Below are 27,063 nucleotides of genomic sequence, written 5' to 3' on the forward strand. Positions count from 1 at the left end.
CAATCCCCACAATGTAAGTAATACAAGTAGACACAGACACGCTCACCAAGTTAGGTTTTTTTGTGCTATAAATCTCCTGTGTTTAGTTTTGTGCTGATTCTTGTCTATTAGAGGAAGCCCCCGTGTACACAGATGGAGCCACTGCTGCACTAAGTCTCCCAGAAGTGATGAATTAACAAAAGAGGGACAAAAAAAAATATTTCAGGCAGGGATGGGCTGGGAAATAAATCAGATGGGGAGTTTGACCCAAGAATGACTTAATACGTTCTGCACAAAACACAGCAGTGTTGTCTCAATATCCTAACTATAAATGAGTCACAGATATCCTATATAACACAATAATCTACCCGATACTTTGGACACAACTGTGATGCTGTTTCTGTTTATTAACTTGTCTGTCAAAGCTACAGCGTGTACTGCACCAGCATTAACATGTAACTAAAATCGTTGACTTGACTTCCCCTTGTTACTGCTTGCCCTTTTTTTTACTCCAGGGAACTTCTTAACATTTCTGTTCCTGTCCAGCAGCACAGCACTTTTGGTCCTTTTTGCTGCAGCAATTACTGCTCCCACTGCTAAAGCTGCAGATGGAAAAAAACCACTGATTAGTATTTAAGCCAGCAGTCTGCCCACCTATGTACTGCGGGTCCCATGGGCCTTGATTGTGTTCAGTCCAAGCAGAAGAATCAATCCACATAATCAGTCTTATTTTTAACAATTATAGTATGCTTGATTTTAAGAAAGTAGCTTCCTTAAGTGGGATGCACATTCTCTTCCTGAGCATTAAATGAGGAGACTGGTAAATTGTGTGAGTGGTTAATGAGAAACTGCTGCAGGAAGAAGATGTTTTGATGTACCTTAGTGCTTAGACTAGAGCAACAGGAAGAAGGTAGTCTGGTTGTGTGCGATGGTTTTTAGTTTTCTGGTTATACTAGATTAATAAGAGATAGAGACAGAGATAGAGCAGGAAGGCAATTCTCCATGAAGAGGAAGAAGCACAAGCCATGACTTTACTTGAGAGATTTTGTTGTTTTTAATACTTGGCCTGACTGCAGAGATGTTCTGTGTTTATTAGGTAAAACAACCACACATGCCATAATCAGGAATCATGCACAGCACCAGTTTCTTGTAGTGTCACCAAGTGACACTGCAAAATTATGCAAAAAGAAGCTTTGCAAAGTCCTGAGTAGCACCAATGGACTATCAGTGCAGTGCAATCCCATGACCTTAAGTCTTGTTCAGTCTGCAATTTTCAGTCCTAACTGCTACAAATATTCTCTTGATACTCCTGATGTCCCACGGTGTGTGTGTCCCAAAAACCTCATGTAATAATATGTACCGGTTTGGCACAGCCTAGCATTTCTGTACCTGTTTATTATGTTGCTCAACTAGAGCTGACAAAATGTTTTAAAAGTGCTTGAGGATTTTTTGAGGTAACAGCTATGAATCAGGGATTTAAAGTTTAATAGGAGTTGATAAATGAGAAGAGTGGAGGAAATGTGTTCTGAATAATTATGGAACCTGCCTTAATTAGATCACCTACCTCCTCTATTTGGCCTCTTCTTTAAAGCTGTTGAAGTGGGTAAACCCCTAGAGGATTGTGCAGTCACTGGTTAGCAGCTGTGGTCTGTCAGTGCTTTGGACTGCTAATCCCATGATGCTTTTTCAGTAGAGGCTCGTCATCGCAAGTTTTGACAATGAGCTATGCAATGTTACTTCACTCGCACATTGCGTGACTATGTCTCCTTTGAGAATGCGTAATCACATTTGTGTTTGGGGACATGAGCAGCAATTATGTCTCCTATTAAAGTTCTTCCACCTTGGAATTTGAATACGCACTTCTGAATAATGTATGTGTTCTGAGAATTAATTAGCCCATTTAATTGCAGCTGTCACACATTTCACAAGTGCCTGCAGTTGTTTTGGAGAAGTTATCACATGATCGCTCTCTCTCCTTCTCTGTGGTGTGTCTTGTCTCAGAGCTGCTTTTCCTTTCTTTGCGCTTTGGTTTGAGCAGTTTGTCCTTTAACCCTTTGTTCTGTTTGTCGCTCTCTTTCTCAGGAGTACCAAGGTGCCAGCGTGTTGGGTCAGTTTGTCACCAGATTCATGCTAAGGGAGACATCCAGTCAGCTGCTTTCTTTACAGAGGTCCCTGCAGTGTGCCATGGAGGCTGTGGAAGAGCAGAGCAGCCCTGCCCCGTTAGTACACTATGTGATACAGTATTTTGTGTTTTCTGTTATTTGTTACATTTTATTCAACACTGTTTACATACTATTAAAGTCTTAGTCGTAATTTAAGTAGAGAACTTATGAGCAACAGCATTTCTGATGACTGGTGCTGTAATGCTAAACTCAGGTATAAGGATTACCTTGTGGGTTTTTTTCATAGATGCTGTTCTAATGAAAATTTAGAATTTTTAACTCAACTTTACTTTACAACTTTAAAATTCTGCTGCAACACTGCACAGAAAGGGAGTACAGTCATGCTTTTCTATGCTGCATATATTTTAAATGTAATTTCACTGTTGTAAATCTTTAATTCCAGTTAATTAAGGCTTCTGCTTCTACTTTTATATGTAGATTGGAACATGGTCAGTGGTTTAGGTGTGACAGAGTTGTCAGAATTAGTCCTCTTTTGTTGCCCACTGGATGGACTTGCAAAGTATGTAGAAACACAGTGCATACTTTCGAGAGTGACACTGTATTTTGTACCAAGTACTTTATTGCAGAGTGGATCACACTATGAGAATTGTTGTCTGAACTGTTAATTACATGTGAGCCAGAAGCCTGAAGCATCATTAGTTATAAAAGCGCATTACTTTTTTCCTCTCACTTACCACAACACATAGAAGCTGCTTGAGCCGAGGGGACGTGCTGATGCTTCTCTTTGATTTTTCAGATTTTAGAATTTGTTGCGCTTGCATCATTCTTATGATGTTCCTCGGCTGTTTTTTAAGAATGATTTTTACACTAAAGGAAAGGAGAACATTTAAAGGTTTTTTTGTTTGTGTTTTGTTTTTCTTAATGCAGTGGTTAAATAAGTTCAGCCCAACTGAGATGTGCAGCAGACAGTCCAAACTAAAATGAATAAAACGCATCTAAGAACTCATTCCAGTCTACACAGTGTGGTAATGATGGATCTAACAGAGGAAATGCTGCATATATGTTCATACTGCTTAGTGAGGTGTGGTATAAGCCAGCGTGTTTGTTAGCTGAAGGAGAAAAATGACTCATGCTGGAGGGATGATTTCTCTGCTAGACTTTGCATTCTGTCGTACCATGATGCTCTGTGTAATTTAATATAATAATCCTATATTTTTATATACAGTGCACCATAATAACTCAGAATGTTTTTCTCTCTTTAATCATTCAACAATGTTTTACTAATATCTCACTTTATAATCTCTCTTTAAAAAATATTCAACCACAGCATTTCAAGACTACTACTGCTAATGCAAACTGCTTCAAGAAATACACACATACTATTTTTTAATTGTGTCAACAGAAAACTTCCATAATTCATTATTAGCACAACCAGGTATGAAAAAAACAGTTAGCATTGGTCTAAGCAATACTTTTAAGCAAGAAATTCACTTAATCAATGCTGTATCATGAAGCTTTCTTTCAAGACATGCCTTTGAGCAGAAAGCTTTGAATTTACTGTATTCTCACAGGCTTTCAAACAGATGCCTCACTAATAGGTAGACTGTTTGAAATTCAGAATTTCTGTCAAAGACCTTAATGCTTTCATTAAATGTAAATGAAGGTCATGGAATAAAAACACAAATAAACTGCTGTCACCAATTAAGAATTTGGCAAACACGATCCATCTAGGCATTTAATGAGTAGAAGTCTGTGTCAGCACAGGTCAAGATTATGACTAAATGCTTTGGCAACACTAACTGTTCTCATTTAAAATAATAAGGATACTTTTCTACATTTTTCATGGCTAAATAATTTGGTAGCACTAATCGCAGCCTGGGTTGTCTCTTTTCTTACCTCTGGGTGCCACGCTGGCATTATTGAAGATAATAGAGTGATTATAGCCAGGGTGAATTATTGAGAGTTGACTGGGGGAGGCAGAGCAAGGGAACAAGGCTAAAGGATGATATTGGTAGCAGTGACATATATAGACAGTAATTCACTAAGAGAGAGAAAGCAAAGCAGAAAAAAGAAGTAAATGGATAGCAGAATGATACAGAGAGCCTAAGATGAATTGGAGAAAGGAAAGAAGGCCTGTACAAATGAACATAACACGGAGCTTTTTGGTCAGACACTTTTAATATTGCTCAAGCAGATATAGATTTGGACAGACACAGTGAGTGTGTGTGTGTGAGTGACAGAATTAGAGACATATTGAGTTAAACAACAAACAGCTTATTTCTCTCTCCTTTGCTTCACTGCAGTAGATTTATGGTGGTTGCAGTGGCCTTTGGGCTCCAGGCTGTTCTCAGCATGATAACCTCCTAGCAATGCACTCCCTCTGCGCTGTCAGCATGATCCTGCACACACACACACGTAGACACATACACAGACACACGTATTAACGTGCACACATAACAACACAACAAAAGGAGGGAGACACTGGCTCACACTACCAAGTACAAACAAACGCGCAGAAGCATTTAGACACACAGAGAGCCACACACACATACATAACTAAATCAAAGTCTTCACACACACACACACACACACACACACACACACACACACACACACCACACACACACAGACACACACACACACACACACACACACACACACACACCACACACACACAGACACACTATCTCGATTGTCACACCCTCATGACTACAGAGTGCTTAACATCCTGCCCTTGACACTCTGCATTTAGCACAGCAAACACTTTTCCATCTATAACAGAGATATAGATAGTATGTGTGTGTGTGTGTGTGTGTGTGTGCATATGTGTGATTGAGGAAAGGAGTAAGTGTAAGTGTCTGTCCCCCTTAAATCTTTACCCTGTGGGATAATAAGCTGTTTTCACCTCTATTCTGGATGTCTCTTTGTGTGTCTTTGTGCCATTGATTATGCTGTGTCTCTTGCATCATACATTAACCTATCTCAGTTTCTGATTGGAATCAATTATTAATGTATCATTCTCCACATATTTTTCTTCCTCTCTTTGCATTCTCTGGCCCCTCAATCTCCTCTATTCCTTCCAATGTTTCGTTCTATATATGCTTCATATTTTCCCATGTGACTTCCCCTGTTTGCTATATTTTAAGAGGTTTTTTCCACATTGCTCTGACAGTTGCTGTCTTTCTCTCTGATGTTTGTCTCGCTGGATTTCCACTGCTGTCATGGCAGGAGAGAAGTAAAGGCGCCAGAGCTGACAGCAATACAGAGAAATGGCAGGCGCTGTGGTCGCAGGGTCCATAATAACCTGTGCCTCTCTCCATCAGATCCCTGCACTGGCATCCTGACCATGGGTAAGAGGAACAACAAAGTACAGGGTGGGCCATTTATATGGATACACCGTAATAAAATGGGAATGATTGGTGATATTAAAGTCCTGTTTGTGGCACATTAGTATATGTGAGGGGGCAAACTCCTCAAGATGGGTGGTGACTATGGTGGCCATGTAGAAGTCGGCCATCTTGGATACAACTTTTGTTTTTTCAATAGGAAGAGGGCCATGTGACACATCAAACTTATTGGTAATGTCACAAGAAAAACAATGGTGTGCTTGGTTACAACGTAACTTTATTCTTTCATGAGTTATTTACAAGTTTCTGACCACTTATAAAATGTGTTCAATGTGCTGCCCATTGTGTTGGATTGTCAATGCAACCCTCTTCTCCCACTCTTCACACACTGATAGCAACACCGCAGGAGAAATGCCAGCACAGGCATCCAGTATCCGTAGTTTCAGGTGCTGCACATCTCGTATCTTCACACCATAGACAATTGCCTTCAGATGATCCCAAAGATACAAGTCTAAGGGGGTCAGATCGGGAGACCTTGGGGGCCATTCAACTGGCCCACGACGACCAATCCACTTTCCAGGAAAGTGTTCATCTAGGAATGCTCGGACCTGGCACCCATAATGTGGTGGTGCACCATCTTGCTGGAAAAACTCAGGGAACGTGCCAGCTTCAGTGCATAGAGAGGGAAACACATCATCATGTAGCAATTTCAAATATCCAGTGGCATTGAGGTTTCCATTGATGAAGAATGGAGCCACTATTGTTGTACCCCATATACCACACCAAACCACTTCTTGGAGGGATCCATCCAATGTAGGTTAGTGTCAGACCAATAGCGGTGGCTTTGTTTGTTAACTTCACCATTCACATAAGTTTGCCTCATCACTGAACAAAATCTTCTGCGTGAACTAAGGGTTCTGTTCCAATTTTTGTTTTGCCCATTCTGCAAATTCTGTGCGCCGATCTGGGTCATCCTCATTGAGATGCTGCAGTAGCTGGAGTTTGTAAGGGTGCCATTTGTGAGTAGCTAATATCCGCCGAAGGGATGTTCGACTAATGCCACTCTCCAGTGACATGCGGCGAGTGCTACGCTGTGGGCTCTTGCTGAATGAAGCTAACACAGCCACTGATGTTTCTTCATTAGTGACAGTTTTCTTGCGTCCACATTTTGGCAAATCCAACACTGAACCAGTTTCACGAAACTTAGCAAGCAGTTTGCTAACTGTAGCATGGGAGATGGGTGGTCTTGTAGGGTGTCTTGCATTGAAATCTGCTGCAATGACCCGGTTACTGTGTTCACCAGATATCAACACGATTTCAATCCGCTCCATGGCCACCATGGTCACCACCCATCTTAAGGAGTTTGCCCCCTCACATATACTAATGTGCCACAAACAGGACTTTAATATCACCAATCATTCCCATGTTATTACTGTGTATCCATATAAATGGCCCACCCTGTAGACTTAAATTGCTAAAAGTGAAATATGGTCTTTTTAAATTGTTTGTTGTCTGTAGCAAAAGAAGGGAACACCAGACGTCAACTTATTGGCTTCCTTTTTTTCTCAGTCATTTGCCACCAGCGCTTAGGTGCAGTATTTGTAACTTAATAATAATGATAACAATTTCTTATAGAACAAAATCAACAAAGTATTAGGTGATCTTTCAGTGTCAGCTGAAAGATCCGAACAATCTCTTGGACATTTATGTTTCCATAAATGACCAAGAGATGTGAGAATGTAACACAATGTAACCATATTGAAAAAAGGAGACAAAGAGGCAAAATTGGCAACAAAATAAATTATTTTATTAATAATTAAACTAAAAGAGACAGACAAGCTTCTTGCACCATCAAAGGAAAGAAAAAATTACAAAACCCAGATGTTGGTAACTAATTAAAGAAGTAAAAAAAAGGTTAAATGACCAATAACTCTCCTCTTCACAGAACAGAAGCAAGCAGCAGTAATACACAGCTCACAAGCTGCAAAACAAAAAGGCAGACTGTCACTAGAGCTCTCCTCTCTAGTGCCAGCCTTAAGCACTCTGGCCTAATTGCCAAGTAGAATCAGCTACACTCAAGGATGGCACCTAAGGCTGGACAGCAAGGCCCACCCACTGGGGCAATATTACAGCAGGTCCTGCTGGGGTTATAACAATATTGCTCTCATTTATTCTGGTTATGTCTATCAACACAAGGCCAATTTGGTTTTACTTAAAACTGAAACTTGTCATGTATTTGTGGAATTGCTTAAAAAATCAAAAGAACAAAAACCTATAAACTATGTAGTTCCTCAAACAACATGAAATAGTTTCTTTTCTGTCTCTTGGGATCTAGAGAAAGCTTACAATAGGGTGCCACAGAGAGGAACTGTGGTAGGCTACTGCATAAGGAAGTCAGGAGTGACAGAGACGTTTGTGAGGGTGGTGCCAGGAATGTATGAGAACAGCAGGACGGTGGTAAGATGTGCGGTAAGAGTGACAGTTTAGTTCAAGAAGAGTGTGAGATTAGATCAGGGATCAGCTCTGAACCCTTCTTGTTTGCAGTGGTGATGGACAGGATGACAGATGACTACTGGCAGGAGTTTCCATGTGCTATAATGTTTGTAGATGACATTGTGATCTTTATTGAGATTAGGGAGAAGGTAGAAAAGGACCTGAAGAGATGGAGGTATGAACTGGAAAGTCAGATGAGAGTGTGAATGAGAAGAAAATGTGACAATACAAGGAGTAGAAGTATTGAAGGTGGGTGAGTTTAAATACCTGTGGTCAGAATACACAAGAGGGCAGGCTGGGTGGATGGAGATGTGACAGAACGATAGCAGTAAGAGTGGAAGGCAAAGTTAGGTAGTTAGACCTGCCATGATGTATGGTTTGGAAAAGGTGACACTAACAAAAACACAGGTGTCAGAACCGCAGATGGCAGAGCTGAAGATGCTAAGATTTTCAAAATGAATATATCAGAGGGTCAGATCAGGTTGAGTGGTTTGGAAACATGGCAAAGATAGTTTGAACATGTACACAGAGGAACAGTAGACACTTTGGATATGGAGCTGCCCGGGAGAAGGAAAAGAGAGAAGACTCGTGGATATAGTCAAGGAGGAGATGCAGAGGGTTGGTGTTACAGAAGTGGATGCGAGGGAGATGAAGACAAATGATCCGCTGTGACGACCACTAATGGGAGCAGCCCCAAAAAGAAGATAATTTGCTACAGATTATTTTCTAATAAACTTGCACAGTAGTTGGAATTTCAGTATTATGACTGATTCAATATAAAGATTTTTCATCACAATACCAAAACACAGAGTGATGTGTTTTAATACTTTTTCGGGGCGGAGGATGGAATATATTGGCAAACGCTGCAAACGGGGTTTAACTGTAACACATTTGTCATCAGGCTGAATTTATGCATATTCACAGGATTTGGAAAAAACAACATCTTGGAAAATATTGTTGTTTTTTTCTTTAATATCTGCTACATGCTGTAAATACATCAAGGTTATCTTGAAATCTGCTAACTCTGCCAGAGTACAGTAATTTAGCAACAGTATAAATGTTATAGTTTTTACAAAAGTTTAACAATAAAGAGGTGCACTTTGTATCGTTTGTACCTGAGGTACATTGTGCTCTGTGTTGTAGAAAAGTATTATCCTCATTACTGCTGTTTGTGTTATGCATAATAAGTGCAGACAGTGAGTATTCCCTCAAGTTTTCACCGACCATGATACTATTAACAAATTCTAGAGGTAAACGCTTTAGGTTTGCCCTCATTTGTTTCTTATTCACTATTATTGATAGACTAAACTTGTGATTCTGAAATGACAGAATGAGATTTAAAATCAGTTTTCAATACTCTGTTTTCAGATACAGTATTTTCAATGTCAGGGGTGTATTATGCCTTCTTTCAAATGTTCTTGCATCCTGAATCCTTCATCCTTTTGAATTTCAATTCAATTTTATATAATTCAATTTTATTTATGAGGTGACAAATTTACAACAACCTTGCCTCAAGGTGCTTTATTTTTGCTTTGACAAGATGTCTTTGTCCTATAGGAATGAAAGGCTTGAACACAGAAAGAATGTTGAATTCTCTATTCTAACCCAATTTTATAGTACAAACAGACCATCCAAATCTGTTTTGATAAATATGTTACTGTATGTAGCTATGCACTTACTCAAAAACCAATCTGATGATTTAGCACTGTGTTTTTCCAGGTGTCAACATGGAAGATGGAGAGAACTGGTGTTCTCAGATCAATAGGCTGCAGCAACTTTTGGATAAACTGGAGTGTCAGGTAGGAGAACTTTCCTTATGTAGGCTATATTTTAGAGTGGACAGCAAAACACTTTTCAAACTTTGAAGTATGTTATTTGCTCCCACAGTGACTAGTTCTAGTTCTTTGCTAAAATCTCAGTAACACAAACTTGAGTTTCTACAATTCTGTGCAATGGATCTTTTGAGCATTTTAATGATTTTCTGCCCTCATGGTTTTCTGCCCTTAAACTATAAGTCTGTATAGCCACAGTCATGTCATTTACTTGTTTAATAACTGTTATTTTAAATCCTCAAATTTGCATTTTCCATTTTAATGAGCTGGATGTGATCACATGGTCAATAAGACTGTAAGGTAACTTGGTTTGCAAGAAAACATTTTAGGAATTCTGTTCATAAAAATGTCTGCACAGCTAACAATAGTTTTATCAGGTTTGATTAAAGCACCACCAGCAACACAGTACAGAGGTCCATTTCAGGAAGTCAGAGAGACCCTGACAACCGCCAGTCACACAAGAAGAACATGTATTCCTTGACCAGTTAGCAAAAGCCTCTTAGTAATTGCTTCATTGCTGCAGTTACTTGTAATTACCATTAAAGATGCCAATTTGGCTGCAAGCACTCACCAACTTCTCTCCGAGTGGGAGTGGAACTGTTAAAGTGTGACTCAAACCAGAAATGAAGACAGTTTGCCTTTAAAGAACAGTTGCACCTTTTGAAATGTGGTTGGCTACAACTCTGTGATCTAAGGAGATCCCAGATATAGAACTGGAAAAAGCTTCTCACATGAGAGGCGAAACGTCTTTGTGAAACTTCCAAATCCAATCGCTTTCCTTTCCAAGCTCTTTAGATTACCATGACCTGGATGACTGAGGACCTACACATACCTACAGCTGTGTGCCACAGCTTTTATTTTGAAGGTGAACCTTCTCTGTTTCCGGTCTGCATCACAATTTGCTAGTTTTGCTAATTAGTTAACATGTAAACTACAGATGACCGTGGCAAACTGTAGTCACAAGGAAGTTTTTGGTGCAGCACCTTATATATCACCTAGCAACAGCCACCAACCTCCAGAAACCATTCACCAACTGGTCAATTTTCCCTTGAGGCCAGTGGTTGTATCGAGTCTATTATAAATTTCTCTCAAGCAGTCATAGCTAACATGGTGGACAATATGCAAATAATGGCACACAAGAAAGTGAATATATCATACATAAAAATATACCGGTGCTATTGTTTCCCTAGGTTTAATAAAGACCAAGGAACGAGACTGTAAGGTACACAGTGATCTGTACTGGACAACAAAATTGAAGAGAAAAACAAAGAACTGTGATACACAGAGTCTAAACAGTGAAGTGTAGGAGACAGGCAGCATGCATGTAGATAATACCACCATAATAAGTCTTTTACTGTCCAAATAATCTCTATAGTTATTTATATTCATTACAAAGTCTTTTAACTTGGACAGCAGCTTATAATTGTTTTAAAAATTACTGTACAAAACAATAACACTTTGTTAGTTATGACAATATATTGATTCTCTGAAGGTTAAACAAATAAGACTAAAACGCCTTCATACTGTGCTATGCTGGTCTTGGTGTTCACCGACAGAAGAAATGAATGCATAACCTTCCTGTGAATACAAATATGGAGCAATCATCAGCACTGAATCCATTAACTTTGTTGAACCGGTAATGGAATTAACCAAGAAATAAAATAATATATCAGACAATAAAGCCCTTCCCACTCCTTTTTTTCTGAACATGTTTTATACTAAACAACCGGTGATGAATTATGCAGAGAATGTACAAAATAGAAATCCCTAATGCATTCCTTTTTCAAACATAATTTTGCTTCGAGCCACAGAATATTAGCCCTTATAATGAGAAATAAAACGGCTCTTTAGATTTGTGGTTGTCTCTGTAGCATCATCTATAAAATACTCACAGGACTTTAAAGCCAACATGAAAAACATTATCCAGCCAATGACGTGGAGATCCAGCTTTTTAAAATAAAACCACTCAAATAGATCCTCTAGAAAAGAGTAGAATTCTTGAAGCACAATTCATTGAACAGAATCATATGAACAGCAAAACAGTACATCACAGTATACAGAACAGAACACATAGCAAAGCAAGTAAAGAAAACCACAGAGTACAAAGACACAGACAGAATAAGGTGGAGGGAGGCATATATCTGACCCTTCTTTTATAGGTGACCATAACCCCTCCTCCTGTTGCTGGGTAACTTTTCACTTATTTGGTTTTAAGTTTAAACTATTTGTATTTTCCCAATTTTACAAATATCAATTTAATATGTTTGTCAGTGTTTTTCAACAATCCATATATGTCGATCTTACATATATTTGTTCTCTTTTTGATCGTCAGGACTTGTCTTACATAACTTTCTGGGTTTTCTTCCCAGACCTTTATCATCTATCATTTCAATTAGTCCTTTTGACAGTTTTATGGCCAAAGTGAATTCCAAAAACAACACGTCGAGTGCCAGGTTCAAGGCAGCTGTACACGGTATAGGTATATAGTAGGGGTGCAACAATACTCGTATCGATATTGAACCGTTCGATACAGTGCTTTCGGTTCGGTACGCATATGTATCGAACAATACAAAATTTGTAATTTATTTTATCAACTTTCCTTCTGACTATGCTGTCTGTGTTGAGCGCTCAGTGAATCTGCGTTCGACTACTCCGCCTAGGTTGCACTGTCGAGCGCAGATCCACTGAGCATTCAACACAGACAGCATTGCCAGAAGGAAGAGCGCAGGGCAAGCTAGCGAGACAGAAGTTAAGCTCTCCTTGCAACATGGCAAATTGAACCTCCCCCACCCTCATTCAGATCTGGCGTTTGGAATTATTTTGGTTTTCATGTGACGTATGACCCTGAAGGTAAGCGTGTCATGGACTAAAGTAAAACAGTATGTTGGATGTGCCACGCAATGCTCAATTACATGGGTGGGAACTAGTGTGTTAGCGCAGTTAGCTCGTTAACGTGTTGGCCGTCTAGCCCGTCTAGCCCCACGCACGGGCGATCAAGGGTAGCTCGTTAACGGAGATTTGCCGTGTTGTGGCGTTAACATCATTTCAACGAGATTAACGCTGACAGCACTAGTGGGAACACAACGAATATGACTGCACATTTACGCCGACATCATCCTAGTGCAAAGACAAGTGGAAGCAGACAAAAACAACAACAAGCATGCTACAAACTTTACCCGAGTCATTTAGACAGCCGTTAGCACATGATTCTCCTTATGGGGACCTGATATGTTTAATATTGTGGCGAGCTCAGACAAGGAGGAGACGGAGGTGTCGTTTGGTCTTGCTTCCCGTGAGCTAGCCAGGGAGCACAGCCGTTTATTGACATCTGCAGAAGAACACTGCCGCTAGCTAACTGCTCAGCGCGGCAACCGCACAGCAACAACAACAACAACACACAGGGCGCCCTCTGACCCCGGAAGGACACACCGTCGCAGCGAGAGGGCGTCACCCGTCACTATGGCAAGCATAAACAAAACATAACTGTACAAACAGAACCCCGAACAGCCCTGACCCGCTACATAGCCCCCACCTAAGGGGTCAGTCGTCCCCGACGACCCCATTACCCCACACAAATTCCCAGGTGCCTTCTTTTGGCGCAGCGCGGCAACCGCACAGCAACAACAACAACACACAGGGCGCCCATGTGGAAATGTACATACAATCAATATCAGACTCCACCAACAAAAAGGCTCTCAAAACAATATATGTATGTGAAATTTTGTGTGTATTCCTATAATTGTTACCTTTTTCTTTTACCCTTGGCTTTTTGTGTTCATGTTCTGTTGTTTTGTATACTTCATCTGTTTTGTATGTTGTATACTCATTGTTTGTTAAATAAAGTTAAAAAAAAAACAACACACAGGGCGCCCTCTGACCCCGGAAGGACACACCGTCGCAGCGAGAGGGCGTCACCCATCACTATGGCAACATAAACAAAACATAACTGTACAAACAGAACCCCGAACAGCCCTGACCCGCTACAATATGCTGCTGAGAATATAGCCCAGAAGAAGTGTATAGTATTGCTTTTATTTTGGAAAGAGCCATTTCTCTGTATTAAACTCTCTTTTCCAAAGATGAGTGATTCCTCAATCAGATATTAATTTTTTTAATTACTTTTGTTTCAGCAACATTAAATTTAAAAACTGTACTTTTGAGTTAAAATATATATTTATAAGTTTAATAAATGACAAATTAAAAAGGCATGAACATTTTTTTTGTATTGAAAAAATATCGAACCGTGACACCAAAGTATCGAACCGAACCGAACCGTGAATTTTGTGTATCGTTGCACCCCTAGTATATGGGTATATACAAGTATAAATGATTTCAGATTATACATATCATCAAAGAAATCCACAACAACTAGACCATTTAATATTGTTTTTTTTATCAGTATGCAACCAGGTGCAAAAAAACAGTCCAAACATGGAGTATATTTTCAATCAGAAATGTTTCATCTCTGAATTGTTGATTATGATGTTTATTGTACATTTTTATATATTCATTGTGTGTGTGATCAAAAAGAAAATGGTTAGACTCGCAAGATAAAATACTGCTTTTCTAAATGGAATTCTACAATCTTTGTCTGTCAAACACAAAGTCACATCGCTCTCATCATGTGACCCATTCTCACTACATCATCCCAAACCCTTTTTCACGCTCTACTGCCTCATCTTATGCTCCATCTCCTTTCTTCTGTCTGTTCTTTTGTTTATTAACTCCTGCTTTTCACAGTTTCTAATGTTCATCCTTTCACTTGGACCATTTTTCTCTCCTCAGTTTTGTCAACTCAGAGAGACTCAGAGAGCAATATCAAAGCAATTCATAACCTGCAGGATGTACTGAGTGCAATATCCATCCCCACACCTCAGTGCTGCCAGCATCACACACTTCTTCTGTCCATCTCCCTCATATTCACTGCTCTCTCAAATGCAGCAGAATGAGTTTGTGCTTCAAAGGTTATGTTTTATGTGTTCGTAAATGTGCACACACAAGAACCGTAACCTTTATCACAGAGAGCTTGTTGTTCTTTTTCATTTATTATATTTTATTATCAATAACATAATACTCTCATAGACTACATTCATCACTAGGATATGGTTCCAAAAATTGAAAATTTTCTATTCTCTACTTGTTACCTTTATTACCCTGCTTTGGACAAGTAGCTGTTGTGAAAGATTGTGACAAATTACATAAAACCAAAGAAAAATCAGATCGTGCACTGTGGAAAAAAAAAAAATGTATCCTATTTATCAGTTCTTAGACACCTGTGCAAATAAATGTGTAAATTAGGTTATTCGGTGTGTTTTTGTTCATTTTATAACTTCTGCATTGTTATATAATTAAAAACTATAACAGTATAATTAAAAATGCCAAAGTAACCTTTAGGAATTTATTGTAAATGCAATATGGGAGTTTAGCTTTGTTTCAAGTATCACTCTGATTTTTTTTTTAAGTTAAACTGATCTTTGATACTGAGAGACATTAACTTCTTCTCTTATCTGTTACCTTCTTCTTTCAGAGTCCCAAGTTGGAGCCACTTAAGGAGGACACACTGGCCAGTACATACAAGTCTGTAAGTCAGCACTGAAGCAGAATTTTTGTATTTTTCTTGTGACCTTCTTATAGGCTGGCACAGGACTTCAAGGTGAAGTTTCACGTTTTTGTCACTAAAAAAACACACAAACAATAAAAAAAACAGTTTGCATACTGTTTATGGCCACAAATTCTGAAATATGATATTTTTGTGGCTGAAGCCACTGCAGCTTTACAGGACGACTCTGTCTATACTTACAGTATCTTGATTGACCTTTGCTCATTAAAACAGCTCTAGTTGAATAGCAAATATTTTTTCTCATATGTGCATTACTCAACATAAACACAATACATGGATATACAGAATTGGATCATGTTCTTGTTTTTTTTTTCTCTATCTCATCTCATCAAGTTTATAACACTACAATAATTGCTACCAGTCATTCAAATTAATCGTGTATTTTGTTTTGTGTATTTGATAAAATGTTATACAGGAAAAAAGGCAAGTTGTGATGCTTTGTTTTCTCAACACTTTCTCATTGAATCAAGAATAAGAGAGAGTCATTTCTAAATTGTCTGATTTGAAAAGGTAACATCTGAACAACATCTGTTGTAAGATGTATAATTGGCAGATTGTCTCCTTTTTGACTTCTTTTAGTGTTGGAGTTTAGATCTTCTGCTTGTAACAAGTTCAAAGAGTCTTACTCATTAGTCCTAAATCACAGAAGTTTGTCACCCATGTTTTGTAAAACAGATTTTTTTTAGTGTGTTAACTCTTAGAGCTGAATATAATTTTTCACCTGACAATGTAGAGCATTTTTTGCTCTCTGGAACGATGAAAAAATGCAGTAATCGCATTTGGTAGAAAATAATACAGTGAAATTACTTTACAAGGATTCTGTATGCGTCATCCGCTTTTAAATATTACGAGCACTGTAACTTATATAATAGGCAATACCATCCACCTCCATCTGACTCGGGTAGTGACAAAAATGATTTTTTTGTCTTTTTTCTCCTTTCTTATTGAAAGTCGATAGACTGCCATGGAAAGCATTTAAGAAACTTGAGATATGTTTTCAGAATAAAAAGCCTTCAGCTATTGTCGTCAGTATATAAAGAAAGTGGCAAAGTACTGAGAAAATCAAAACTGAGGAGTCATGGCAACATAGGTATTGTAGCCCAGCTCTAGTATCAGTATTCTGTAATCACTTTCTGGTATTTTAAATTGTGAAATGTCTATGAATTTCATTAAAACCAGGATTTCGGTAACATTCACAATCACAACCAAATCTACTGAAGTGAGAGTAATGCTAAGTGAAATAACACTTATCTATTTGAATTTATTTGTCATCTGATGTGATGGATGGTGATATCAGTACATATTTGCTCTGAAAGTATCCATCTTGATGCCATCTATCCTCATGCCTGAATTGACTTTTAATTTTTGTAACCAAATGTATCACATACTGCATAATCTAAACCCCATATCCAAATGCTAACCTACCCTTAACCTAATATAAACGTCTCCTCTAACAATCTATTGTGAACCCCAACACTAAGTCCTCAGCAAAGAGCTGACCACTTTAAACAAATGTCATCATCCTAAACGTGCAAATCTCAAAAAGGTCCTCACAAAGACAGACATACAAGGGCACAAACACACAGAGTGAGATCTTTGGTCATTTAATCTCTTTTTTTTTATCCCTTTCTCTGTCTGATGTCTTATTGCCAACAGAATATCCTGCTGGTTCAGAGGCAGATGTCAGTGACTGATGTCAATCTGGACAATTTCCAGAAAGTTCTAAAGAGCTACATTGACGCCACCTCAGCTCACTCTGACAACCTGCAGTGAGTGTCTTGCTAGTTTCCAGGAAAAGCAATGCATGTTTGAATCAAAGCATGGGACTCTGCTGCTGTGAAAACTCCTGGAGTACTGAGCAATTGCCAGTATACGTGGTCCATAACTGTGAGCAGCATAATACAAATTACATCTAAAGTAATAACGATTTACTGGTTCAAAAAGTGACTATATCGCTCACATAACTAAAACAACACTTTGGAACTTGGTTTTGATGTTGTGCTTTTGTCTTGCCTAATTTTAATGACATCCCTCAAAAGATTCAAAGTTTTCATGTACTTTATCCCTGCTGAGTGCAAACTCTGTTTCACTTTGTATCCTCTTCTTGCCCCACTCTACTTTTCTTCTCGATCTTGCTGTCAGTGTGTCCGTTCAGAAGCTCCCAGGAAAGTCGTGTTACATAATGCATGAGTTCTGGCAAGACCGCCTCTCCTGGATGAGGTCAGTATGGTGTGTTTGTGTGTGCATGCGTGTGCGTTTGTGTGTTAGATATTGGCAGACGGTTTGGCACTCTTAACTTTTTGATGGAAATGTTCCCCACCACTGAAGATGAGCAGATGGCCGAGCTCTCAGTTCGCATACTCAAACACAGACGCACAGACGCACTAAAACATACACACACACAAGAAAGCAGCTTAAATGCTTTAAAGGGTATCTGTGCTGCACACATATCAATGAATATATTAATTTATCAGTTGGAACATTGCAAGAAAAAAATCCAAAAGACTTTTGGTAATAAGGGATTTTTTTCTGAGCACATATAACTTTGTACGTGCTCATATTTATTCAGTTTTTGAAACCTTTAAAACATGATGTCGCAGAGAAAATCAATAAACTGTTGTTTTATTTGCTGCTAATATGTACATGATGTACAAGATTTTTTTTTAAAAATTATATTTTAAATAATATCAAGTCTGCTACGATGTATTTCAACAAAATCAACAGCTGATTGACACACAGGTCTGTTTTGTTCTGTTGTTGTCTGTGTCCACAGCTATCTTCAGTCTAACAGCAGTAAAGACTTCCAACGCTGCATTATTGATATGTTGGAGGATGCTGAAGTAGTATCCACTATGTTGCTCCCAGGTTTGTATATGTGTGACTGGGAGAGCAGGATTTGTAGTGTATGTGAAACTAAAATGATACTATTCTAGAAAACCTGCAATCTCTGCTTAATGTGCAATCAGTGCATGAAAAATGTGGCCAAACCTCCAAAATTGTGAAAATATTTGTATGAAAGCCACATATATTTATGCTGTCGGTTTAAATCTGATTTATATGTGTGCTTGTCCCTAGAAAAATACCCTGAAGATATTTATAGTCTACATACATCAAGATATGTTTGAGCTGCTTGATGATGATGTCCATTTATGACTCATAAGTCCATTGTTGGCATCGAAGCAGATGCATTTTAGACTTTTTCCAACTGAGAGAGTGCTAGCTGCTCTTGCTTTTCTTTATATCCATTTGCTCACTGGTTCTATGATCTGTCATTCTTCTGATGATTTCATGGCAGTTGTTTGGCCAGGTTACTCAAACAGTTTCCCTATTTCCCCTTTTTTTTAGTGATTTCTTTAGAAAAATAACCTGCCTGGATATGAGAAATGTAAATCATATATTGTGCTCCTAGTATCGCTGAATTTATTTGCATATAGCGACCAATTACAAGTAATTGTGGCGACTAACTGGTTGCTTGGACATTGATTGTGCAACACCATTGATCACTAGGACACAATTTTCAGGGAGGCAGGACCTGATGGGAGTCTTTAAACAGCTGCAGGCCAGCTTGGACAGACTGCTATCACTTTCAGAGAGATTGGCTTAGAAATAATTTACAATTGCCTCCAGAGTGCACGCTGCAGGCAATCTGTGTTAGTCTGCACCAACAACACACCTAGGATGAGTCTCTTTGCACTTGGGGACTCATCTCAACTGGTTGTATTCTTGTTATATTCATATATAAAAGCGAGGTTGCTGAGCTTCTATGTCAATTTGCAGTTCAGTTGTTGTCCTGCAGCAGCTATGTCAATGTTTGTGAAGGAGGTTATAGCTAGACTCTGAATCTAAATAGTTAATATTAATTGATGTTTAATGTGGATTTATGTGTATGTAGAAGGCAACAAATAAGCAGCAGACAGCAACATATATGTGATTTTTTTTATTAACCATTTCAAAGGCCAGTGTGATTGGAGCTTAATAGTGTTTGGAGTAATGGAGCCTTTTCCCTCAAAACTCAAATAGTTGCTACTGGTGTTGTGTTTATCAGAAGTGAACCTACATTTTATTTATGATTTTCACTGTGCTAGCGCTACTGTTGTGCGCAAACAGACGATACTAACTAATAAAAATATTTTTTCGAGGTGCACATACTAGATAACTATTCACCCCTGTATCTGGTATCCCTGTAACTAGTACTGTGGTCATTTAACATTAGCTGAAAGTAAGTTTAGTTACTGTGTTAATCACTCTAAAGGTGTTTACTAAGTTAATACATTAGGTTTAGATGTGTTAAGGTGCACTAAAGTGTCAAACTATGCATATGTGAGCACATTCATAATTCCAGGCAATAATTCATTTACAGTGCAAAATAATGGATTGAATAATGGAAAATAATGGATTTCTCTAACTAGCCTAAAGGAGATACAAACACTAGATAACATGTTTGCAAGTCACAGAAATCAGGGTAAGGTAAGTGCGAGATATATATGGGTGACCGTGGTTCAGGGGGCTGGGAAGCTCATCTTGTAACTGAAAGATTGCTGGTTCGATCCCCAGCTCTGTGTTGTGTCTTTGGGCAAGACACTTCGGCTACCGGTGAAGTGCCGATGGCACGATATGGCAGCCTCACTTCTGTCAGTCTGCCCCAGGACAGCTGTGGCTACAACTGTAGCTTACCTCCACCAGTGTGTGAGAGTGAATAAATAGTGGAATTGTGAAGCGCTATATAAATGCAATCCATTATTATCATACGCCTGTTTTCTTTCAGACACATGCATAAATATTTTTAAAAAAGTCAATTATGAACACATTTAGAAAAGCGATTTTCTGTGTGACGCACATATTTACTTTGTTCGTCATCACATCGCTGACTCCTCAACACATGGAAAAGTCCAGCAGAGGCTGCAGTGGGTCTCATCTCATTTCTCTCGTCTTCACATTTGAATAACTAGCTACAGGAAACAAATAAAAATTCTTCAGAAGCCATCAAGCCAATGCTGTTAATATTTATTTTTGCCTCTTAGCTCCATTGCAGTGCTGATTTAACTGTGTGGGATGTATGGGTTGTGCTTGTTACTAGGTTACCGTACACAGTTGTTTACATCCACATCTCTGACTGGTATGTCACGTAAGCTTGCTGACTATTATAGGCATACGGTACTGATCAAATATCTTGAGCCACCCCTCATTTCTTTGAATTTTTCTAGGAAAAAGAAAAGTAGGTTCAGCAGTTTATTGAAATGTGCAAATGTACATGGAAATACCAAACATGAGGGAAAAACAGAGTGATTCTAACAAGCTTAAAAGTCAGTATTTGGTATAAAGTGTGTGAACTCTCTTAGGTAAGCTTTCTGGCAATGTCTTAAAGTAGTCTTCAGGAACAGTTCGCCAGACTTCTAGAAGGACATTCAAAGCTCTTTTTTGCATGTGGGCTGCCTTTTGTTCTGCTCTCTGTCAAGATGATTTCACGCTGCTTCAATAATGTTGAGGTCCAGGCTCTGGGGAGGTCTGTCAATGAGTCCTAGTGTTCCATTGTGTGTTTTTCAGGTATTATTTAATTGGATTGTCAGTAAGTTTATGATCACTGTCATGTTAAAAAATTTCTTAAGGACATGATGTTCAGTAACTGTTCATCTGCTGTAGATATTTTCTCTTTTTTTTTAGGCCTGCCACTTTTTCTTCTGCACACCATGTTGAGATATGCCAGCTTTTTGGCTAAAGCTCGTTGGGAATCTCCTATTGGTGCAAAAGTATTATTTTATGCCTCTCAAACTGTGTGATGATTTTTAGGTTAGTGTTAAGAAAAAAAACACTCCTCTGTAAATGGTAGAAGAACTGGACTGAAAATGAGTGAAAAAAGCAGCCAATGTCCAAAGAAAAACTTTCAACGACCTTCAGAGAGCCTGAAGAACTGTAGCTCAAGACCAGTTTTAAAATGACACTGCTCGGAAGCATGGGTTCGAATTTAAGGTTCACAACCGTAAAGAAACTGTTGTGGCCCCTGAGTCAGTTGTCATGGGGAAGGAGGTAGAGTACACATCTACAGGTTGTTAGGGCAACCTGGTGGGTAAGCATCACAGGGGGCTTAAGCTCCCCGTAGCTGGTGAATTTGAACCCAGGGCCTTCCTGCTTTGAGGTGACAGTACAAATACTGTGTTATGCCTTGAGGCTAGAGCAGAGGTTTGGAAACAGGTAAAATCCTTTACACTGAAAATGGTTCAGATGAAGAGAAGTAAGAGGCCATTGGGAAATGTGTCTTCACACGTTAGCAATAAGATTGTATTTAATACGTGTATAACTGCACTTTATTAAACTCTTTTACTTAACTTTTCTTTACTGTTGTTTCATTACTTTTGAGAAAAAGAAATTGTTTCATATGTAACTCTATGCGAAGAGGTGCGTTTGGGTTAAGAAAAGTATTTTTATTCAAGTAGCTGTTAGCTGCTTCTAAGGTGTTGGTTGCTGGGGGATTCTTGTGAGGGCAGATGGCAATGATAAGAGGAAGAGAGAGGATAGTTTATAAAATGTAAGAAGAGGAGGAAGGGATCGACCTAGGAATCAATAAAGTTAAAAATATATAAAACAAAACAATCTGCTGACCCTAAAAGCTGTTTTTTTTTCTCTGCACTTTTCTTTCTTCTTCTTTTTCTTTGGTCAGTTGTCTGAAAGCCAGACTTTATTGATTTACAACTAGGTATCTATTTACATCTTAAGTAGTTATAGACTTAAAAGCTCACCAGGTGAAACATAAAATCAGTGGACAGTTTGAAACAGCAACACAGCCTTTGCGCACACACAAAAATTGGAGTAGACTGTTTGATTGTTGAACACTGTTGACCTTTCATTGTATATCATTTTGGTGTGAGTTGGCCAAACTTTCTCGATTTATGTGTGTTTCTCCAGCTTCCTGGTGGATTATGACTAACAACTAGCAACTAAATCCAGAATGTCACATCTACTGCCTACACTGTCACACGGACAAAGGCACGCTGGCGCATCAACCCACCCACCCACATGTACTCTTGCACGCATACAAACACACAAACACACACACACACATACAGAACATTTCAAAAGACATCCACGTGTTTGAAATCAACAGGAGACCGAGACAGTGGCGTCATCCAGCATTCTCCAGCAGCATCTTTTCATGTTCCTGTCTTGGACTGCTCATTATTGTGCCGCTTTATGAAAAGGGATAGTTGCACACACTAGCTACTATTGACCTGAAAGTAACTGATTCTCTGCAACGCAAAACCCGTTCTATGAATTTTCTCCCCCTTGTCTCAATTGTGGTATGGCCTCCCTTTTTTTGCAGTGTTTGTCTGATATTATGCCAATGGATGGAAACCAAAAAGACACTAATGTAGGCTACTAGAGCACACGCAAATTGGAATGAGATTACAGTACCAGTAGGGTTTTGTGTATTTTGATGAGTTGTTTACTGTTGAGCACAATTGATAAGGATGAAAAAGCGGAGAGGATGAGGAGATGAAAGGTTACTGTAGCCTAAACATGCATGTTGATGTGGCCGCATCCTGGCTGTACATGCTGTATTATAGTGTAGCAGTGTATTTTTTTTTTTCATTTTGCTATCCTACTATTATGTGCACAGAATGCCAAAAATGCTATTAAAATGACCACACCTGCCCTGACATTTCTCTATTGCTAGATACAGTGTACTAGTGGTCTGCTATTAGTTGCAGTGCATCTCTTCAGTCTGAGACACATTATCAGTCTCAAATGTAAAAATATCTTAAAACATGCATATTTAAAATAAATAATACTTTGTGAGAAGATTTCATTGTATCACTAAGTTATAAAAGAAAAAAATGTATTTAATGCATCATGTATTTATTTTGATGATGGTGGAGTTTATACCATCTGTACATATAGAAATTACATATATTCATATTTATGTTGTGCTTTGGTTTGGCAATGTACACAGCTAAATGACTGAAAAGCAACTTTAATAAAAATGAAAGATAACTGCTTTTTTTCATTAATTCTCAAATGGCTGGATCATAGATCTGCAGAGGAAAGGGGGGGGGGGGGGAATGTAAGTGCCAGACCAAAAATAAATAAGCAAAAACAATATGAAAGGTCTTTAAACTGGCTTAACAGTGGAAAGAAGCCTATAGGGAATATATTGAACAAGCTAAAGAGCAGTATGTATATATATCCATCAGGAGTTGATGTTGGCTGAAAGAGTGGAAAAAATGAGTGAAAAATAACTACATGAACTTTCATGACATTGATTTCTGATGATGTGGTATTTTAGGTTCACCAGCTTATAGCAGCCAGCAAGATGACAAGAACACAACACACGCTGACATGTTAGCAAACTTATTGAACACACAAAACTTTGCTTACTCTAAAGAAAAGGTCAGTGGCTTAATTGGCTAAGAAATTCTCTGTGATTGTGTCTGTGTCTGAATTGATTGCAGACAACAGATAGGGATATGTCTGAACATAACTGGGGTGAATTCAAATAACCCATATGGCAATCTGACAAGAAGAGGGGCAAATTGTGAGGCTTACAAATAGGGAGCATCCAAACTTCTCCCTCTACCTCTGGCAATAATTTTACTATCAGTGTTCCCTGAACCGTGAACTTCCTGCAGTGATTTGAAATAAGGGCAGAACTTGAAATTTAAACTTGCCCGACCCGGTTCATCCAAACGTGAAACGTCTAAGCTACAAAATTCACTCCAGTGGTTTCCAACTACATGTGGTTGTAACTTCATCACAGCTTGCATCACACTGTGTTTAATCAAGGTGTGAACAGCAATGCACTTTTACATGTGAAAAATGGTCAAAGTATTTTAAATCTACACAGAACACACAGAAAGTTTAAAAGAAATGTAGTGTGTATGCTTCCTTTTCCTTTGTAATTAGATTATTATAAGCTCTAAATCAAAATCAAAGTCCAGAACCTTCCTTTCAGCCAGTGTCTTTTTACAACACAAATGTGTAACTGTGGAAAATGTTTGTGCCATACTTGTAAGTGAACACAAATGTGTTCAAAGGTTCCATGCATTGATTGCTGGGCTGTAATATTTGATTGCAAGACTGATGCTGGCAAACTGAAGCCCTATCTCATCCCAAGCCTCCTCTCAGGCAGGCTGTCTGCTGTTAAGGCAGAATGAATATGTAGGCTCAGAGGATACGCACCCCCACCCCCTATTCCACTTCAGCTTTTCAAAATGCTGAGGGGTGAGTGTCACCACTACATCCACTGTTATTATGGTAGCAACTAGCAAGCGAAGGGTGTGTTTTTAAAAATTGCTGTTATGACAGAAAACAAAGCAAGTTGATGTTTGAAGTGAAACATTTCCATCTTCCCAGTGTCAGCCCAAACAAAATACACGTTTTTTTACATATAGTGAAAGATAATCTGCAAATATTATTTTTTCCTTGTTTTAAATTCTCCCACAAAAACTGCAGCCTCTGTATGCATCTTTAATAGAACTGTTATAAAATGCTGTGCTGTATCTTTTCTTCAGGTGTTAAGAAAATGATATAGCATGGGCAAAGAGTAATTGGAATGACTGAAGTGGTACCAACGTATTTTATATTCATGGACTGCTGGCCTATCAGCTTATTTAACATTCTTTGATTCTGGTATCACTCAGTTCTCAGTAATTTCAAGTAAACTTTTTTCTGTGTTGTATTTATATGATGAAACTAGTCAGGGTAATTTTTATACTGGTAAAAAATAATTGAAATAAACACACACACACACACAACCCCGTTCAGCTATCTTAGTGAGGACCTTCATTGACATAATGGTTTCCCTAGCCCCTTACCCTAACCCTAACCATTAAAAATTAACGCCTAACCCTAACCCTTACCCTAACCATAACCTAATTGTAACCCTGACACTAAAACCGCATTTTGAGCCTCAAAAAGGCCTTCAAACTTGTGAGGACCGGTGTGTGTGTCCTCACAAGTGACTGTTGGTTCTCACAAGTATAGTAGAATGCAGATTTCGGTCCTCACAAAGATAGCGAGAGAGTGACACACACACACACACAGATCTTCCTAGCATGTTGTGGGTCTGCTCTGGGGCTTTTTCACCACCTCTTTCTAGGACAAGACACAAGACAAGCTCTCAGGAGGCATCCCGGTCACATACCCAAACCACCTCACTCTGGCTCCTCACCTCATGGCTGAGCGATAACCCAGAGGAAGCTCATTTACTGCTTGTATCAGTAGTCTTATGTTCTCGGCCACTGGCCAGAACTTGTGACCATCACTGAAAGTCAGAATGCAGATTGACATATAAATCGACAGCTTCAGTTTCAGCTCTTTGGTCAACACAGCAGACCATTACAATGTTCACATTACTGCAAACAGCACCCATCTGTCAATCTCCTGTTCGACTCTCTCCTTATTCATGAACAAGGAAATATTTAAACTCTTCCACTTTGGGCAGCAATTCATCCTTTACCTGGACTGGGCACTCCACCCTTTTCCAGTTGAGAACTATTATCTTGGACTTGGAGGAGCTTATTCTCATCTGCGACAAAAACCACACACTCAGCTGCAAAACATCCCAGTACAAGCTGAAGGTCATGAATTGATGAAGCTAACTGCATGATCTCCAAAAAGCCGAGATGAAACCACCAAAGCCTCCTTCCTCTACCCAGTGACAGCACATAGAAATTCTATCCATAAATATTATGAAGAGAAGTTGTGACAAAATGCATCCTCCTCTGCCCAGTTTGACTTACTGCTGGCAATACAAACCAAGCTCTCACAGTACAAAGACCAGAAATGACCAAAAACAACTAAAGCTAACTGGACACAAAAGACAGCTACCAATTTGCCTTGTGCTATGCAAACAGCACCTTCCTGCCTGTTTCAGGAGTAACCTTTGATGAAAGGATATTCCAGCTGAGTACTGGGTAGTCAGCTGGGTGGAGTTTTCCTCACTCCTACAAGGGTCATAGCTGCTCAGATTAGAGCTTGGAACGTAACTTCAATAGCTCTCCTTTTCATGTGTGACATGACCAGGGCATGACCCAGCTATTTCAGGTACAATAGATTCAGCAACATCTCTGTCATTCTGGAATTCCAGTCTGGGAAGTTCCCTATCCAGATGATGAAGGCAGTGATGGTTTCTGGGTTTTTCTTCTTTAACATGACTGAAAAGGTCCCCCTTAGCCCCTGGATATTCTGTGTTAGTTTAATTGAAGACCCATGGCAAATATTAGATGTAGAAATAATTAACTTATTAATAAAAGTCAATACACTGAATTGGCCAAACTGATCACTATATGCAAGAGGTTTGATTTGTGCATTTTTTGAGGTTTATTAAAGATAGTATCCGCATTTCTTCTGCAGTCTTCAACAGAATATATCCAGCTCCTCTTTAACTCCTGCAGCACAAGAGAAATGAGTTCTGCTGATTCTTCACTGCACAGACAGTGGATGCAAAAATAGACAATAAATAAGGTAGGTCACCTTATTTATTGTCTATTTTTGAGGTACAGCAGGGATTGTCTATGCCATTTTTACAGACAATTGGGATTCTGTGCAAGCAGACGCAGTGGATGAGCAATGTATATACAGAAACCACAGGGGTATGTGTTATTCATTCAGAATACAACCCTTGAGCATCAGGGGATTTCTCCTTGCAGTCACACTACATATGCCAGCATGATACA

At 38.9% G+C, this 27,063-nt stretch overlaps 1 protein-coding gene across 1 annotated transcript in view; it reads left to right on the forward strand.

Annotated features, from left to right (window-relative positions):
• necab3 (N-terminal EF-hand calcium binding protein 3) overlaps positions 1-23,370 on the forward strand; it is a 42,474-nt gene extending 19,104 nt beyond the window's left edge. The window contains exons 6-13 of the mRNA XM_086293474.1: positions 2,062-2,198; positions 5,331-5,452; positions 9,662-9,741; positions 15,302-15,355; positions 17,051-17,163; positions 17,537-17,614; positions 18,168-18,259; positions 22,295-23,370. Of these exons, the coding sequence (XP_086149600.1) occupies positions 2,062-2,198; positions 5,331-5,452; positions 9,662-9,741; positions 15,302-15,355; positions 17,051-17,163; positions 17,537-17,614; positions 18,168-18,259; positions 22,295-22,323 (705 nt within the window). The 3' untranslated portion in view covers positions 22,324-23,370. The remainder of the gene's footprint in view (positions 1-2,061; positions 2,199-5,330; positions 5,453-9,661; positions 9,742-15,301; positions 15,356-17,050; positions 17,164-17,536; positions 17,615-18,167; positions 18,260-22,294) is intronic.
• The last annotated feature ends 3,693 nt before the right edge of the window (positions 23,371-27,063 follow it).

This window comes from Aulonocara sp. 'chitande type north' Nkhata Bay, linkage group LG5 (genome assembly GCF_057382095.1).
Source record: "Aulonocara sp. 'chitande type north' Nkhata Bay isolate Kocher_YH1m ecotype deep benthic linkage group LG5, A_spYH_male_GT1.1, whole genome shotgun sequence".
Classification (NCBI taxonomy): Eukaryota; Metazoa; Chordata; class Actinopteri; order Cichliformes; family Cichlidae; genus Aulonocara; species Aulonocara sp. 'chitande type north' Nkhata Bay.